This window comes from Polypterus senegalus, chromosome 1 (assembly GCF_016835505.1).
Source record: "Polypterus senegalus isolate Bchr_013 chromosome 1, ASM1683550v1, whole genome shotgun sequence".
Taxonomy (NCBI): domain Eukaryota; kingdom Metazoa; phylum Chordata; class Cladistia; order Polypteriformes; family Polypteridae; genus Polypterus; species Polypterus senegalus.
In genome coordinates, this window is record NC_053154.1 from 227,090,447 (window position 1) to 227,107,356 (window position 16,910).

At 37.0% G+C, this 16,910-nt stretch overlaps 1 protein-coding gene across 13 annotated transcripts in view; it reads right to left on the reverse strand.

The window, feature by feature from the left end:
• LOC120539587 (C-terminal-binding protein 2) overlaps positions 1 to 16,910 on the reverse strand; it is a 391,023-nt gene that overhangs the window by 52,939 nt on the left and 321,174 nt on the right. For 8 of the 13 annotated variants that reach the window (XM_039769855.1, XM_039769845.1, XM_039769816.1 and 5 more), the window contains one exon: positions 8,433 to 8,468. The exons of the other annotated variants lie outside the window; for them this stretch is intronic. In XM_039769855.1, coding sequence (XP_039625789.1) covers positions 8,433 to 8,468 — 36 coding nt within the window. The remainder of the gene's footprint in view (positions 1 to 8,432; positions 8,469 to 16,910) is intronic. 13 annotated transcript variants of the gene reach the window in all.

The following is a 16,910-nucleotide window of genomic DNA, read 5'->3' on the forward strand; positions in this document are numbered from 1 at the left end:
CTATTTCAGATGTGGAATGACAAAATGGGGGAGGCAGCTTGATGAATAAGGTCTCCAGGACTTAAAACAAATCCAAATCATATTATGTGATATCATCCCATGTGAAATTCTACTCCGTACTTCTAGAATTTTTATCTTTATACTGTATTGAGGGTTTATTCTGTTCTATGTATTGTACTGTGTTGTATTGACCCCCTTCTTGACACCCACTGCACACCCAACCTACCTGGAAAGAGGTCTCTCTTTGAACTGCCTTTCCCAAGGTTTCTTCAATTTTTTCTCTACAAGGGTTTTTTCGGGGAGTTTTCTCTGGTCTTCTTAGAGGGTCAAGGCTGGGGGGGCTGTCAGGAGGCAGGGTCTGTTAAAGCCCATTGCGGCACTTCTTGTGTGATTTTGGGCTATGCAAAAAATAAATTGTATTATGTTGTATATCCGGTAAACCAAACATGGGGGTGGGCGAGCGAAGCGAGCAGGGGGCGAGTCCCCTAGTTATTAAAAATAATAAAATGAAATTGTCACAGGTATTCAGACCCTTTACTCAGTACTACAGCCCAGAGTCTCCTTGGGTCTGATGTGAAAAGTTTCACATAACTGGATTAGGGGATTTTCTGTCATTCTTCACTGCTTATTGTCTTAAGATCTTTCAGGTTGCATGGACACCATCAGTGGACATCTATTTTCAGGTCACTGCAGAGATATTTTATTGGGTTCAAGTCAGGGCTCTATTTGAGCCACTCAAGAAAATTCCCACAGTGTGTCCCTAAACCACTCATGCCGTGTATTTGCTTTATGCTGAGGATTATTGTCTTCTTGGAAAATTAACCTTTGACCCAGTCTGAGGACTGGAGAGCTCTGGAGCAGGTGTTCATTAGGGATATCTCTGTACTTTGCTCCATTCAACTTTCCCTCAACTCATGTCTCCCTGTCGCTGTCGCAACATCACAGAATGATGCTGCCTCCACCATGTGTCACAACTGGAATATTACTACATAGGTGATAAGACGTGCCAAGTTTCCTCTAGACAGGGTTGGTTTCATCAGACAAAGAAATTTTATTTATCACAGTCCGAGAGTCCTTTAGGTGCCTTTCTGCAAACTCCAAGAACGCTTTCATTTGTTGTCTGGCCACTCTGTCATAAAGTCCACATCAAGAGGAAGTTCTCTGGAGGTCAAGGTCTTGGGTCACTTCTATCGATATGGCCCTTCTCCCATAATTACTCAATTTGACTGTTTAGCCAGCTCTAGGAAGAGTTGTGGTTAGTATAAACTTTTTCAATTTAAGAATTATGAAGGCAACTTTCCTCTAGCCTTCTAGAGATCTATGATTCAGCATAATCTTGTCTCTAAGGTCTGCTGGCAATTTCTTTGATTTCATGGCTTTTTTTTGCAAAAATGTTGAAACATTCTATGCACAAGTTTGTGCCTTTCCTAACCAGTCCAATCAACTGAATTGACTTAGGTGGACTCCAAAGAAGATGTAGAAACATTTCAATGATGAGCAATATAATGGGAGACACATGAGCCAAATTTCAAGTGTCATAGCAAAGGGCCAAATACTTGTGACAATATGATGATTTCAATATCTTAATTTTAATTAATTTGAAACAAAATCTAAAATCCTGTTTCACTGTTATTATAGAGTATTGTGTCTTGCCATTGGTGCACTCCTCCACAATGTACACAAATATGCATATACTTCCATGAATTATATACATATTATTATAAGTTAACATACAAAGGTTTTCAGTTTCTTATAATTTGGTAGTACAAAAGAGTGACTTCTCTCGGCATTATGAGAACACAATGTATAACATCTAATATTACACCCTGTTTTTCTTGCTTTTCCACCTTGTCTGATTCAATTAAACATTTACAACTTAGCCATTTTCTAAGCTAAAAGTTAGCACTTGTTGATTGTAGCTTTTTCACTAGGTAAAGTAAAAAAAAAAAAACATTATTTGTACAAAAAATATTTTTTACTTGTTTTTCATCTCTTACCTTACATTTTCCTAATAATGCAAGCTACTAAAGTGCATAGGCATGTTACTGTAAAACACACATCAAAAAAGTTTAATGAATGATAAAGGATTGATCTGTGTCTAAATTAGGTAATGTACCTATTTACTTAGAAAAGTGACAGTTTATTAGATTTGATTCACAGCGTGATGATGCATTCACTCCAGAGACTGCCGGCAGATGTTTACAGCAGGAACAGATGCAGCAGGCAGTGACCATAACAGCAGTCACCCAACAACCATTTTAAAGGGTGAGGTTTTAAAAACATACAGTTCATCTTTGAAAAGAATACAGAATTTTATTGTACATAGGTAGATTTTATATATGTAGGCTAGTTTTTAAAATAAAGGATAACTTTTAATTATTGTCTTAATGTAAAATAATTATGTGCTCTAAGTTTCAGTCTTAGATTTGTCTAGATAAGCACCTCGCAGTCCTCTTCTGCTAGTGATGCATTTTACAGTAACTAGCACGTGTATTTAATGTGCGATTTCTATTATCATGTAAAAAGTGGATTCATTAAGTATCAATGCCCCTTCACTTTCTGCACAATTTATTGTATTGTAGATTTACTTTAACTCTTATCAATCTACACTCAATAACTCATAATAACAGAGTGAAAAAATGTTTTCAGAGAAATTTGCAAATTTATTAAAAATCAGAAAATGAAATCTTTCATTTACGCAAGTATTCAGACCCTTTACTATGGCACTCCAAGTTGTGGTCTGGTACATCCTCTTTGCTTTCATTTTCTAATTGATTAGACTTAGTTTAGAAAGGCACACACCTCTGTATGTAAGGTCCCTGAATTTACACTGCATGTCAGATAAAAAACAAGCCATTAAGTCCAAGGAACTCTGTGTAGTCCTTTGTAATAAAATGTAGTGACACAGACCAGGGAAAGGTATAAAGTCATTTCTAAAGTGTTGAGTGTTCGAAGGAGCACAGTGACCTCAATAATTGTAAAACTGAATTAGTTCAGAACCACTAGGAGTCTTTCTAGAGTTGGCTGTCTACATGACCACGTAACCAGGCAAGAACGTCCTTGGTCAGAAGGTGACAGGGAACCCAATAGTCACTCTAACATAGCTACAAAAGTCATTGCTGAGATGAAAACCCTGTGGAAAGGACAAGCATCTTAGCAGCACTCCATCAATCATATGTTTATAGTTGAGTAGATAGAACAAACTCTTGAGTAAAAGGCATACAACAGTTTAAAGGACTCTGAGACAATGAGGAAAAAGAGTTTCTGGTTTGATGAGGCAAACACTGAACTCTCTAGACAGAACATCAAGCACTAAGTTGGGTGAAGACAAAGCACTGTTCACCATACCAGCCCTATGGTTAAACACAGTGGTGGAAGCAACATGCTAAGGGGTTACGTCTCAGTGGAAGGGACAAGCAGACTGGGTGGAATATAGGGAAGGATAAATGCAGCAAAATATAGAAAGGTCCTTAAAGAAGATCTGGGGCCTCATGTATAACCCTGTGCGTAGAACTCACACTATAACATGGCGTAAGCACAAAAGTTGAAATGTGCTTACGCACAGAAAAATCCAGATGCAGGAATCTGTGCGTACTCCAACTTCCACGTTCTTCTGCTACATAAATCCCAATCAGCGTGAAAAGTAAGCGCGTGCATACTTTATGTAACGCCCCAACTCCTCCCAGAATTACGCCTCTTTGAATATGCAAATGAATATAAATCGCCCTTAAGCTCAGCCTTCTGTGAAAAGACAATGGGAAAAGCACGGGGGAAAATATAAGAATTTCAGCGAATACCAAGTGGAGGCAAAGGAAAAACATACTATTTGTTCAAATAAACCGTGGTATAATCAACAAAAGGAAGTTGATCGAGTGACATAGCGTCTTGGAGAAACTTGAAAGCTCACGTTCACAAAATCGCACAGTGCCGGAAATAAAAAAGAAGTCATATATCAAAGTCGCCATGAAAAGGCGAGTTGTAGCCCACTGTCTGAGTGTCATATGAAAACTTATTAGGGTACAGAGAAAAAAAGGCACACAGTGGGGGAAAAGCATGAAATGTCAACTTCAATCTCGACATTTCCACTTTAATCACATAGTTTATTTTGTCATTAAAGTAGAACATCATAAACTTCATCTTAAAATCGTTTAATTAACCAGTTTCTCAATTCACGTCGTAATTAAAGTAGCATGTTAAATGCTTTGTTTTGTATTTGATCTTCTATGTGCTCTATGTGTGTGAATCACTACTTGCTTCTTAAACCGGCTCTCTTCCTCCAACTGGACACAGAATCCATTACATTCGTGATATTACAGCTCTCTGAATAACTAAAATACTGAGATGTATACGTGATATCATTTTTATGATGATAGGAGTTAAAGCACGTTATTAAACATGAGTTTCACGGCACAGTGATTGTGTGCGACCTTCGATGAAATAATTTATTGCAGCAGTACTCATGGGCGGCTCTAGGCTTGTGGTGGCACTGGGCAGAGGAAGAATCGGTGGCTCCTTCGTCCGCCAATGTCAGTAAGGTAGCTTATGCACGGTGGATGGCCACGTCCGTTGCAGACACTGCATAGCCGCCTCGTGCTCGACACAAGCATTTAACTTTTGCCGAAATTTGTCGCTGAGTTTTTTGCTGTGTTGTTATTTTCTCTTTCTGTTTTATATTCAATATATATTGGCGTAGATGCCACTGCAGTCCTTGCTTTTCTTTACCCAAATACCCAATCACCACACAATCAGCTCTGTAATAGAAGTTAAGCCATCTGTAAGCTTAGAGTGCCGATTCTTCAAAACGTTTAAGGAACATTGAAATATCTTCGTAGTATATGTTTAATTATTCTATCCTTCACAACAATCCCAGTGAAGAATATAGATTATTTAAATGAATTAAAGTTTAATCTGTATAATATAATAAATACCACCTTAAAAATGATATCGTCATCATATGTAAATACGCGCTTTATAAAGTGGCTCAGGTTGTGCGATATTTATAACTGTACAGTTACAGTTTACCTTTCAGCATGACAACACCTAGAAGTATATAGCCATGACAATGGTGGTGTGACTTCAGGACAAGTCTCAGACTGTTTCTGAATGATCCAGCCAAAGCCCAGACTTTAACCCCATAGAGTGTGGAGACTTGAAGATCCATCAAATCTCATAGAGGTTGTGAGGAAACATGTAGAGTCTTACCCAAAAAGACTGGAAGCTGTACTTACTGTCAAAGAGCGTTCTACAAAGTTCTAAATTTAGGGACTGAAAACTTATATGAATGGCAGATGTCAGTTTTTGATTTTTAATAAAATTGCAAACTTTTCTGAAAACATGATTTCACTTTGTCATTATGGTTTGCAGAGTATAGATGGATGGGCAAAAATGTGAAACATCCATTTAAAATTAAATCTACAACACAATAAAGTGTGCATAAAGTGAAGGGGTTTCAAACCACTGTATCTGGCTTTAAAGGTAAAAATTAACTTTTCACTGATAGTACAGATTTTGTCCAATTAAGCAACATGGAGACCTTTTACTTTCCGCCATTAAGCTATAGGTGTGACAGCACTGGTTTATGTGTTTTCTGGATCTTTATTTATTTCTACATCCAAGTTGCATCAAACAGGGTTTAGAGCAGTTGTGAGATATACCTCGGAAGCCTCACTTTGAAATCTCAATCTGCTAAACTTAATGGAGAAACTCACTGTGTATACTCTTAGTTTGCACATATTCTATTAATGGGATGCAAATGGAAATATAAGTTTAAAAATCATTTATTCTGTCAGAACTCCTTTTCTGACTAACCTCTTCACTTAAAATAAAATGCAAGAGTCTATAAAAGCTAAAAAAAAAAATAAAATTAAAGCCAAAAAGGAGCCTTTCAGTGGTGTAATATAAAAAGTAACAGAAAAAAGGAAACAAGTACATGATTCCCTTTGCCTCTGTTGCCATGACAATGACTGGCTTTGGCAGGATTAGAAAACATTTTATTTTGGGCTGTGACATCTGCTCCACCACTAGAGATTATTACTGCAACATTTTTGCAAAGACATGGACTTAGTTTTCCTGTTTAATAAAAATAAGCAATGAAACTCACACCACTTGGAAACAATGACATGTTAAAAATCAACCTCTGCCCGCATTTCAGTGGATTTTCTCTTTATGCAGGGATCATTCAATATGGAGTCATATTTAGAAAACCTGAAAGATAGATATGCCATTCTTGAAAGTAAAGAGTTTTTTACTGAACTTAAGAAAGTTTTTAGAATCCACCAACTAGAACCAGATACACTACTTGAGGCAGCATATTCTTACTTATCCCTGAATCAAACTGTTGATTACATCAATATTATTTTGTTAAAGCAGAGTTCATCCCATCCTTCATTGACATTTCTTATTGTGCTATGAAATGGTACCCAGCAAATGTTACTACAGCACAACTGACAGCACAGTCATATTGTTTTACTCCTGGCCTGGCCCCTGCTAGCCTTGTATGTGATTACTCAAGCTCTGTAGTCTACAATGTTGTATTAACTGGTAGTTCCTGTAAGAGTAAATATTGGTGAATGTCAACTGTGAAGGACTGTTGACCCATCCAGGGCTGGATCTTGCCTTACTGCCTTGAAAAAAGCAAAGTTGATTAAAAGATAAGTTCAGTATTTTCCAAATCAAAGTTATTTCTTTCCAAATATGGAATGCAGTATATACATTTGCCATGTAAAACTGTGTTCTAAAATTAAATATTTACTATGAATTTTAAAAATATATACAGCCTGTCCTGGCATTTTATAATGGAAGTCGTAGGGCACAGGCAAAATCCTTAAAACATATTGAATATGTCCATTTTTCAGGCCAAGAAAGTTATTGAGCATTGATCTGTATCTTGAGATTACACACATTGTAAAACAGCTTATACATGTAATTTTCAGACAAAAAAATAGTATTATGAGATTCAGTCATTTTGAAAGAAGACCAGCTGTGAGTGCTACCTCAGTGCTTGTCCTCCTCCATAACAACCTTTCACCCCCCAACGGCATAGTTTCCTCTGGAAAGAAAATCATACTGAACAATTCCTGTCATGCACTTATAATCATATTGATTTAATTCCATATTTATGTGACAACTCCTCCCATGAAGGCCACTGCTATCACACAAGTGAATAGAAAACATCTTTACTTCAATAAAAATAGTATCAGGAATATGCGATAAAATGATTATTTCAGGATCCCTTTTGTTGTCACAAACATGCATTGCAAACACAGAAGGCATGTTTTCTTATTTTGTTAATTTTTGCCACTTCAAAGTGGAGCTATTCAATAAATTATTAGACTGTTATTTTCTAATCAGGCCCCATGCCCTATGAGTTCCATTATAAAATGCTAGGATAGCCTATGTATTTTATTAATTTATAGAAAACTCTTAACTCTAGAACACAATTTCATTTGACAAATGCATAAATATCCTGTTTGTAAATAAATAACTTCAACTTGAAAAATACCAAACATGGGTAGGGAGAAACTGAGATCATATGTGTTGCACCATACACAGATTCAAGGATCTACCTGCAAAATGTCCTGTGAGCGCCTCCTATAACACTGTTATTTTATGGAAGTCACAGTTTCCCTCAGTTCAATTCAAATCATGCTCACATAGCACTATCTACTGAGTATGGCTTCAGAGCATCCACACAAATTTACAACTATGTCATAACAAGACTAAAACCTCTTTAATAACACCATACCAATAAGAAGTTCCATAAACAAAAGACTTGAGATATGGCCAGTTGACAGTGGAGAAGAGTAAAAGAGAAAGTACAACTAATAGTATAGGAGTAAAGCTTAGGGAGGTAAATGTCTGTACAACAGGCATTCTTTATTCAATATCATAAATGTGTGCTAAAATCCACAACTGTATAAACCAAAGTAAAATAAGTTATGGTGTTGTGTCACCTAACCAATTTGTCATAAGATTGATTTATTACATTGCTTATGCAATGATATCTGTGTTTCATGAGGCGTTTGAGTTTGGAAGCATATAAGGAAAAAATGTGCTTTAAACTTTAGATGGAATGCTACTGCACACCCTGAAAATGTCAAGTAGGAGATGCAGCTAGGAACCCTATATTGATGCTGACCTCCTGTATTTCCCTCTGTGTAATGGACGGAGTCTACTGTGAAAAGATCCTCAAAAGTCAACATTTCAATTGGGTCACTAGAGAGAGAGAGAAGCATTCCATTTTAGCTTAAGTGGGTAAGACGGCTGTAATCTACACCATGAATCTAGGGGCTTGAGTTTGTATTCAACAGCTCAGAGTGTGAATCTGCAACCTAGATGAACACTGCCCAAGTGAATTTTTCACAAGAGGTACTCAGGTTTGGTTTAGAAAATACCACTGTATTACTGACAACAGTATGACAAAGGCTACCTACTTTTGGGAAGTGTAGGGCAAGTCCTTTCCTCTACCACTGTAAAAATAAAAAATAATTTATTTAACAAGCAGTAAATTAGTTTATAATGAAACAACATTTGAAAAGACAGGGGTATAAACTGTCATTTTGCTTTGCTTCCAAATGAATGAGTGAATGGGAACCTAATACATTTTTATATATGAGCTGCCAAAAAATGTAGCTAATCTGCTCAAGATTGCCAGGACCTAAATACAAAAATCTTATGCATACTGTACATCCTATCCCAGCATTAGCACAAAGAGGCAGTGAAAAGGTTTTGCCTCTTCTCATTTTATGAATTTCACTTTGCTTGTAGGTTTTGTTACATCCATTCAGCTTACCTCTATCAGACTATTACTAATGTACCTCAGCTGTCTTTTTAAGTAATAGAACATCAGTAAAACAGTTTTATTGTTGAAATGTTTTTATCTTTATGTGTACTGATTAAATTGTCATTCTTTTAATATGATATTTGTTAAATGGCTTAAATCCCTGCTTAATTATGCTTATTTTAATATACTTCAAATTTCAAGAATACTGAAGAGCATGAAGCAGGAGCTGATTTTGGTGGGTTTAGTCCATGCACTTCAAAGTTTAATTAATCAAACAGAATCAAGACAGGGTAATAATAGAAAACAGTCATGAATTAGAATGTTAAGTGTGCTGACTTAACACCATTAGACTTTTACTTATGAGATGCTCTGAAGCGGAGGATCTTAAACCGTTTAGTCTAAAGACTCAAATAAGAAAATCTGTACCCATTTAAGTATATTTCTCACATGAATGCTACTAAGAGAGAAAAGTGGAAAGCAAATACAAAGTTAATAAAAACAACTATCATTCAAAACAGGGAATAGGTTCCTGAAGTATATTGCTCTTAGTATAAATGCTTAGTGTACGCTTTAGTAAAACTGCAAGAAAGAAATTCTTCTTTTAATGGTGTGAGGACATAGTGATTTTTTCAAAGAGTTCTATGAATGGTCACTTAACTAAGGCACTTGACTTATGGTGCGTGATAAAGAATAAACTATTTTTAAAAAATGAATGCAGTTTATTACCTTGTCTTAAATAACAATTTTTATTAAAAAAAGAAAGCTTTTCAAATTAACTCCACCAGTGATTCACAAATACACTCCTTTACCATAGCCTAGTTCTCATTAGCTCAGTAACTAAATTGTTCCTAAAAAATTTGAACGTGAGCATCATTAGGCTTTGTGCCCTAGGAACCAAGTTATCTGAACCATTGTATGACATTTCAGCAATTATTTACCTATCTGATGCTGATCATTCTGTTCATAAAATAGATCATTATGATACCAATTGACGAGAATTCATAATTAATTGCAGAATTACAGTATTTGCCATAATTCTCTAGATATTATCAAAAATTAATTTGAGGGTTCTTCTAGAGTGCCTCTTTCTCTTGCATGATTTGGCTCAAAAACTGAACAGCACATCATCATCTCATAACAGGCTTAAGTTTCGAGTTTGGTATTTTTCCATCCCCCCTTTATAGCTCTAGACCGTCCTCAAGAAACTGTGACACACAGACACCCCGAAAATTGTCACTCTGTTTTCATTTTGACTAGCATCGTAGTACTTTGACTACATGTCTGTGTCATTACTGCTGCTCTTCCTCCTATATCCAACCCGCTATATCCCAACCACAGGGTCATGGGTGTCCGTTGGAGCCAATCCCAGCCAACACAGGGCGCAAGGCAAGAAACAAACCCCGAGCAGGGCGCCAGCCCACCGCAGTCCTCCTATATTATATGTGTTTTTGCTCGTCATTCATCCCAGTTCGGCTGTTTCACAGTTTGTGGGAGGGATAATAGTGCGATAACTGTGGAGTCCTGATCCCATTTAAGTAATAATGTGGAGGTGAGTGAGGAATATCCTGCATGATGTCCTGACCGCAACAAAGCATTTGAGGTGTCCAACTTGAAGTACTGATCATGTTAAGGCAATTGGGAGTGGGTCCCTCATTATACCTGTAGAATGGTGCTTGAAAGTTTGTGAACCCTTTAGAATTTTCTGTATTTCTGCATAAATATGACCTAAAACATCATCAGATTTTCACTCATGTCCTAAAAGTAGATAAAGAAAAAATAGTTGAGATGAGACAAAAATATTATACTTGGTCATTTATTTATTGAGAAAAATAATCGAATATTACATATTTGTAAGTGGCAAAAGTATGTGAACCTCTAGGATTAGCAGTTAGTTTGAAGGTGAAATTAGGGAGTCAGGTGTTTTCAATCAATGGGATGACAATCAGGTGTGAGTGGGCACCCTGTGTTATTTAAAGAACAGGGATCTATCAAAGTCTGCTCTTCACAACACGTTTGTGGAAGTGTATCATGGCACGAACAAAGGAGATTTCTAAGGACCTCAGAAAAAGAGTTGTTGATATTCATCAGACTGGAAAAGGTTACAAAACCATCTCTAAAGAGTTTGGACTCCACCAATCCACAGTCAGACAGATTGTGTAAAAATGGAGGAAATTCAAGGCCATTGTTACCCTCCCCAGGAGTGGTCGACCAACAAAGATCACTCCAAGAGCAAGGCGTGTAATAGTCGGCGAGGTCACAAAGGACCCCAGGGTACCTTCTAAGCAACTGAAGACCTATCTCACATTGGCTAATGTTCATGTTCATGAGCCCACCATCAGGAGGACACTGAACAACAATGGTGTGCATGGCAGGGTTGCAAGGAGAGAGCCACTGCTCTACCAAAAAAAAAAAAATTGCTGCTCGTCTGCAGTTTGCTAAAGATCACGTAGACAAACCAGAAGGCTATTGGAAGAATGTTTTGTGGACGGATGAGACCAAAATAGAATTTTTTGGTTTAAATGAAAAGCGTTATGTTTGGAGAAAGGAGAACACTGCATTCCAGCATAATAACCTTATCCTCTCTGTGAAACGTGGTGGTGGTAGTATCATGGTTTGGGCTGCATCTGGGCCAGGGCGGCTTGCCTTCACTGATGGAACAATGAATTCTGAATTATATCAGAGAATTCTAAAGGAAAATGTCAGGACATCTGTCCATGAACTGAATCTCAAGAGAAGGTGGGTCATGCAGCAAGACAAAGACCCTAAGCACACAAGTCGTTCTACCAAAGAATGGTTAAAGAAGAATAAGGTTAATGTTTTGCAATGGCCAAGTCAAAGTGCTGACCTTAATCCAATCGAAATGTTGTGGAAGGACCTGAAGCGAGCAGTTAATGTAAGGAAACCCACCAATATCCCAGAGTTGAAGCTGTTCTGTATGGAGGAATGGGCTAAAATTCCTCCAAACCAGTGTGCAGGAATGATCAAAAGTTACTGGAAATGTTTAGTTGCAGTTATTGCTGCAAAGGGGGGTCACACCAGATACTGAAAGCAAAGGTTCAAATACTTTTGCCACTCACAAATATGTAATAATTTTCCTTAATAAATAAATGACCAATTATAATATTTTTGTCTCATTTGTTTAACTGGTTTCTCTTTATCTACTTTTAGGACTTGAGTGAAAATCTGATGATGTTTTAGGTCATATTTATGCAGAAATATAGAAAATTCTAAAGGGTTCACAAACTTACAAGCACCACTGTAGTTTTGTTTTGTGAAGTCTATGAAAGGGATGTTTTTCCACAAGAGCAATAGCGAGTGTTGAGGGAAGGAGTGGTGAAAGGTTGAGTGAAAAGCTGAGGTTTACTTCCAGTACTGAAAATCCCGAGATGCTGATTTAGGTTTTTTTGTATTTTTTCCAGTACCTGTATACCACACAGTAAGTCTTTGTTGTTGAGTGAATCAGTCAAGTTTGCATAATTTACTAACCAAAAGGCCTGTGGTGGCTGAAATAGCTTTCAAAAGACATCAGACTCCAACTCAAGTGATAAGTTCATGGATTGACATTCTGTGGTTAGTTGTTGTGAATGATCTATGGCTAACTGCAGCTCATATTCTTAAAAACATATGATTTTTGAAAGACTGCACCCAAAGGTGAATTAAAGTATAATGTATGTTGAAGTCTGCCTTGGCAAGCTCCTGGCCATGCATATAACTCTACTGGCATTTCAGTTACTTGTGAAGAGCTCTGTTTTGCTGTAAGGAGCAGCTGTTGGACATGTAAAAGATGAAATTTACAAGCTGAAATAACCTCTCTCAATGTAAATATGAAAAAGTAAATGAATCAGTTAATGATAGTGATTCAGTAAACCAGTCAAATCAGTGTTGGAGTACTGTCAGCTTTGTGAATACTGTAATAAAAAATGACTCATATTAAATGTTATGTGGTTTAGGTGATATGGGGCTGGACTTGAGTGGAAGACGCAAGTCTTTATGTGCGCAAATAATAAAATACAGGAGCCACCAATTTCACAGTCTTACATGTGCTTCAGAACAGGTCAGCCACCAGAACCTAAGCATGTTCAGGCCCATCCGATACTTAGATGGAAGACCATCTAGGAAATGATTGGGTTGCTGCTGGAGGAGGTGCTGGTGAGACTAGCATGGGGAACTTACCCTGCGGTCTGGATGTGGATCCCAATGCCCCAGTGTAGTGATGGGAATACTGTGCTCTAAATATAGCACCGTCTTAAGAGAAAACATAAAACCGAGATCCTGACTCTTTGTAGTCATTAAACATCCCTGGGCATCATTTGAAAAGAGTAGGGTTTATCCTGATGTCCTGGCTAAAACTGTTCATCATGGGTTCATCCATTCTGGACTCCTAATCATCCCATTTCTAATTGCCTATTTCTCTCACTCCTTCACCACCTAATAGTTATTGTTTGGTGATCATATTGGCGCAATACTAGTGGGTGCTACACATTGGTGGTGGCTGAAGTGGTTCCCCTATGTCTAAGCACTTTGAGTAGCAAAAAAGTGCTATATAAATGTAATTATTATTATTATTAGTGATTTTTTTCCAGCAGTTTCAAGTTGAGATATCTCCACCCTGATTCAAGCTAATACATTATGATATGATGGTTGTTTTTTCCCCATGATGTTAAATATTTTAAACTTAAATTAAAAGCAGCTGATTAACACCTACTTGCACCGCCATGCCCAATGAAAAACACCATTAGTGTGGAACAATAAACTTTTTTACAAATGTTTAATGAGAGGGCTATAAAGTGGCATACTTGTTAGTACAGCTTCCTCATAGCTCCAGAGACCTTTAGCATGTGTGTTCCATTTATGTCAGTGTCTTCACAGAATATAAGTTTCACTGATGTTTTTGATGTCCACCAACATCCCAAAAAACATCTGGCCAAGTGTCATAGTTACAGCTCTGAAAACTTGCATTAATGTGATATTTCTGTTTTTACTTTTTAATAAATTTGAAAAAAATCAAAAATCCTGTTTTCGCTTTGTCATTATATAGAGTTTGTTTCTTGATGTGAAGAAATATTAATGTGAAAAAAGTGAATATGAATACTTTCTGAAGGCACTGCATATATGACAACAGAATTATTTACATTTGCCAAATATGCATTAATACTGCATTTATAATAAAAATATGTCGGAAAGTATTATACACTTCTATGTTGCTAGTGGAACAATGCCCTTTATGTATGGCATAAATACCACACTTTATTAGATCCCACAGGTAATGCAGTCTAATTGTAATTAGTTAGAAGACTTGAATTTCAAATTCCTGAAACTAACACTTGACAAGCGAACTTTCTTCTAAAAATGACATTAAACAAATGAGCATCTATTGTGCCCAAAACAAAAAATACAGATAGTTTAAAAACTAAACATTCAAACTCTTGTTGACATTCTGGAGCTCGAGTCGTTAAAAGTATTAGTTCTGGTGGATCTTTGGTTAATGCATTCTCAGGTTATACTAATTCTGCAGATAATGAACGAGTGCAATAAAGAAAATGATTGTTTTCAAATGAACTTCAATTACTTTTTACGTATGAATGAAGAAAGATAGTTTTGACATTGATGAATAAGTAACAGCCATCACTAACAGTGTGGAATGCTTCTATACACAATGACTTTTGTCACAGTTTTCAACCACATTATGCCAACAGTGCATCCATGCAAGAACCTCAGTCACAGGAAAACAGCTCAGTTGGCTACTGTCTATAATTCCCAGCACCCTAAATATGTGTTCCAGCTGTGCAGTGTCAGATAGCAAAGATGCTAGGAGGTGAAGGTGACACTTTTACTGATCTCTCAGCCAAGACAGCGAATGTTACTGAATGTACCTGGCAGCACAATAAGCTCTGTCACAAGTAACTAACTAAATAGGCAGCTGTCCACTTAGCTGAGGAGAGGTAGAACCTGCTCCTTGTAATCCTCAGCATACAAAGTATGCTTTGCAGGTGATATGCCTCAAGGAATACAGCTGCTGTTAGACGGAGGTGACGCTCTTAGAGATCCCCTAAGTGAAGACAGCATATCCCTGCTGAGGATTCAGTCATCAGTTAGTGGTGGCTTTTTGTGCCATCATTATGCTTTTCCCAACTCTAACATGGTATTATAGAAGCTCAAGGTTAAGAATACAGTCAAAACACTGTACATTCCCATGATTCAATTATGTGTTTTGTGTAAGATACAGCAACATTGCTTCACTGTCATTTTTTAATGTTTGAACTGCTTTTTCCATAAAATAAGCAATAAAGAATCAGGCATTTTTGCTAATTTCCATTAACGGGCATTTTAGGTATCACTCTGACTTAACACACAAAATCAGGTTATGAACGTCAGCAGGAATGGATCTTATTCTTGACTTTTTACTTTATAAACAGTTTCCAGAAATCTGGTCAATCTAATAGGGACATACTACATGGATGGGTAGTTGAATTACATGACATTAATAAGCAGATATCCCAGTTGAAATGCACGCAAAATAAGCAGCAGTAGCACATCTTTAGTATGTCGACATAGACCTTTCCAATCTACTTCAGCAGTTTGAAAATAGCGGAGGCGTATGACAAGAAGGTTGGTTGTAAAGTACAATAAGCATGCATCCAATTTTGTCTAAATTTAGTTCTTTAGTGTCTATGTTGCACTGATTAAGTGAAATACACACTCCTGTGGCATCCACTTTTTTTAAGCTTTCCTATTGTAAACTAATACAATTCAGAGTCACAAGCCGGTCTTTGAAATGTACAGTTGAAAGAATCCCATATGGACAAAGACAGAATAAATGAACATCACCTACAAGGAAATAAGGAGTCACATCTGCCTCCCTGAAGCTATGAGGCAGTAGCCTCATCCTCTTTAATAAAACCCCTATGTGCGTCCAGGTGTCCGTGTGTGTGTGTCTTCTGGTAAAGTGAGCATGCGCGGGGCCGCACGTGTTCAGTCTCTCCCTGTGCAGAGAGTGAGAGACAGAGAGTTAGACAGAGAGAAAGAGAGAGAGAGAGAGAGAGAGACACACACACACATACACGAGGCACATTCACACACACAGGCGCGCAAGAGAGAGAGAGAGACACACGCACACAGGCGTACAAGAGAGACACACACACAAACACACACGCACACGAAACACACACAGGTGTGCGGGACACACACACACAGGTGCGCGCATTGTTGTGCATTGTTGTAATGTTACTTTTCTTGGTTGTTTATTAAATTACGGATTTTTCAAATGTTCATTTTTTCCCTGTGCTTAGAAACTCATTAAAAAAAGTGTTTTTAGCGAGCGGTTCGTAGCGCTATAGCGCGAACTCTTGCAGTGTTACTTTTCTCTGTTGTTCAAGGTTTTCTCAGTACTATTCAATGTTTTTACATTTAGTTTACTATTATACTATGTATTCTATGGTATAATTAACTATATTTGTGCTTAAAAACTTTAAAAAATATATATTTACATAAAGTTCGTACGGTCTGGAACAGATTAATTGTATTTACAAACAATCCTTTGAGGGAAATTACCTCAAGGTTCCACTGTATTACAGTCAGAGAAAATTACAGGCACAACATACAGGGACGCATATTACATCCACATACAAGGTCCCTTGCCATTTAATATAGACTGTTCCTACTAATGTTTATGCACTAATGTTCTAGTGCCCGTTATTGTAACAGGCTTAATGTCTAGTATATTATAATCTCACACACAGCATCCCTTTTATATCATGTAACAAATTTGCAGTAAACATATGCTGGTACAAAAAAAGCTAACTTGATTAAATCTGTCACAATTAATGGAAATAAGCCAAGTTATAATGATCAAATTGCTTTGGTTGTGAGTGAATACAATGCCACTCAACAGTTAAATTTATTGAAATCTTATTCAGTATTTGCCACAATTATGTAAGGCCAAACTGGACTCTATGCAATTCCCACCATCAGTCACATCTTACCATTTTAATTGCTGCAGTTTTCATACTGCTAATGCAATATATAGTAAATGCCCAAAGTCAGTTCTGAAACAAACACGGTATTTTATAATCTAGAATCAAAGAAAAAAGATTCTATATCTTTCCTTTAATTATGTTTATTAACCAGC